General features: G+C 58.5%; 1 protein-coding gene across 1 annotated transcript; it reads left to right on the top strand.

The window, feature by feature from the left end:
• Positions 1-964: 964 nt before the first annotated feature.
• Positions 965-1496, top strand: SPRG_18255 (hypothetical protein; the record flags this gene model as incomplete). Its single annotated transcript, XM_012357693.1, has 4 exons — positions 965-1050; positions 1092-1172; positions 1217-1363; positions 1413-1496. The coding sequence occupies exons 1-4, from the start codon at positions 988-990 to the stop codon at positions 1494-1496; spliced, it is 375 nt and encodes a 124-aa protein (XP_012213083.1). The 5' UTR covers positions 965-987.
• Between the last annotated feature and the right edge of the window lie 47 nt (positions 1497-1543).

The following is a 1543-nucleotide window of genomic DNA, read 5'->3' on the forward strand; positions in this document are numbered from 1 at the left end:
CTCTTCTTCTTCTGAGCGAACGGGCAAGTCAGTCGAAAAACCTCTCAGACTGCATACGTCAACGATCAGACCGGCACCAACGCCAGTGCGCACCAGCTGGCGTGGGTGGATAGACCTCTACGTTCTTATAACCTTGAACATCGCGTCCACCGAGTCTCATCGGCGCCTCGAAACGACCAAACGAGGAGCATGTCCATTTGCATCGGTACGTCAGCGTGTCGCCGTCGATGGCCATTCGACACTGGTTGCAGGGGACGCTATATTTGCCGCTCGATTCGCTGCTCGATTCGACGTGGTACCAGTACGGCGCGCGACAGTTGGACGCGAGTGCCTGCTGCACAAACAAGGCAGTGTCTATGGGGCATAGACACACACACAAGTTGGTTGCATGTCGTAGTGCAGCGTCTCGCCTCGTGGCGCGTTCAAGCGCGAGACGAGGCTCCAGCAGCCAATTCATGAGAGCATTTGTTGTTAGAAGCGTAATGTCCTGTGCATGAGATGGTGGGCCACCTCGTTCGAATGCACCAATCTTGTGTGCTCGTTGTTTTCCGCCGATGGACGGCGACCGCGCAGACAACGTACAAGTGGTCGAGGCACTCGCCATCGAAGCATAATCTGTGTGCTACCGGTCGGCGCTTGACGTCGAGTCGTCGCCATTGGAGGGGCGTCACGTCGCATGAGGGTCTGAGACGTGGACACGCCACGCTTGGACGATGCGGAAGCGAGAGCCAGTGCACTTGCACCGATCTATGGCTCGTGCTCATGCGCAGCGCCCTCTAGTAGCTGGGACGTTTCCTCTTCGGGGCGCAAACGATCTTTGACCGATTCTGAAGCGGCCTCGGATTGGTCCGCCTCCATGATTGGCTCATATGTGGTGCCAAGCGTCGTGGCCATGCCACGTGGATGCTCATGGCTTCGATCTTCGATGTGTATCTTCGTTTTTGCCTTCGACAATCGAAGCCACCACAAAGATCGCTAGCCGCTCGCATGGACAGCACGAGCGACGAGGACCGGGACGAAGTGAGCGCGCTCGTGCACCCAACGATAGCCGTACGACTACATTGGTTCGTCATCGACTCATGCGTACGTAGGCCAAGCGAAGCCATCGGCGGGTCAAGTCCATCGGCGTCGGTGGACGGTTCGAGCTCGCCAAGATCTCGACCGACCAAAAGGTACGCCCCAGTCTTTCTGGTTCTTGACGATAGCATGAGCCGAGGTGGAAATCCTCGAGACGGAGCTCCAGCGCCAGTCCAAGGCGCTCGAGGAAGCCCAAGAGGAGACGCAGCTCGCGGCGCGCATTGGTCAGTCGCTCTTGCTTCAAAACCAAAAGCTCGACTACGAATGGGAGTCCAAGCTCGCTTCCGTACGCGACGCCTCCATTACGTCGTACTCGATTGACAATCTCCTCGCAGATGACCAAGCAGCACAGCGACGACACGGCGCGGCTGCAGGTACGCACGCGCGCTCGCCTCGACACGCGACCCAAGCGCGCTTAGGTGCTCGAGCGCGACCTGGCAACGCTGCAGCACGACTACAATGCGCT

Source organism: Saprolegnia parasitica (assembly GCF_000151545.1).
Source record: "Saprolegnia parasitica CBS 223.65 unplaced genomic scaffold supercont2.1076, whole genome shotgun sequence".
Taxonomy (NCBI): Eukaryota; Oomycota; class Saprolegniomycetes; order Saprolegniales; family Saprolegniaceae; genus Saprolegnia; species Saprolegnia parasitica.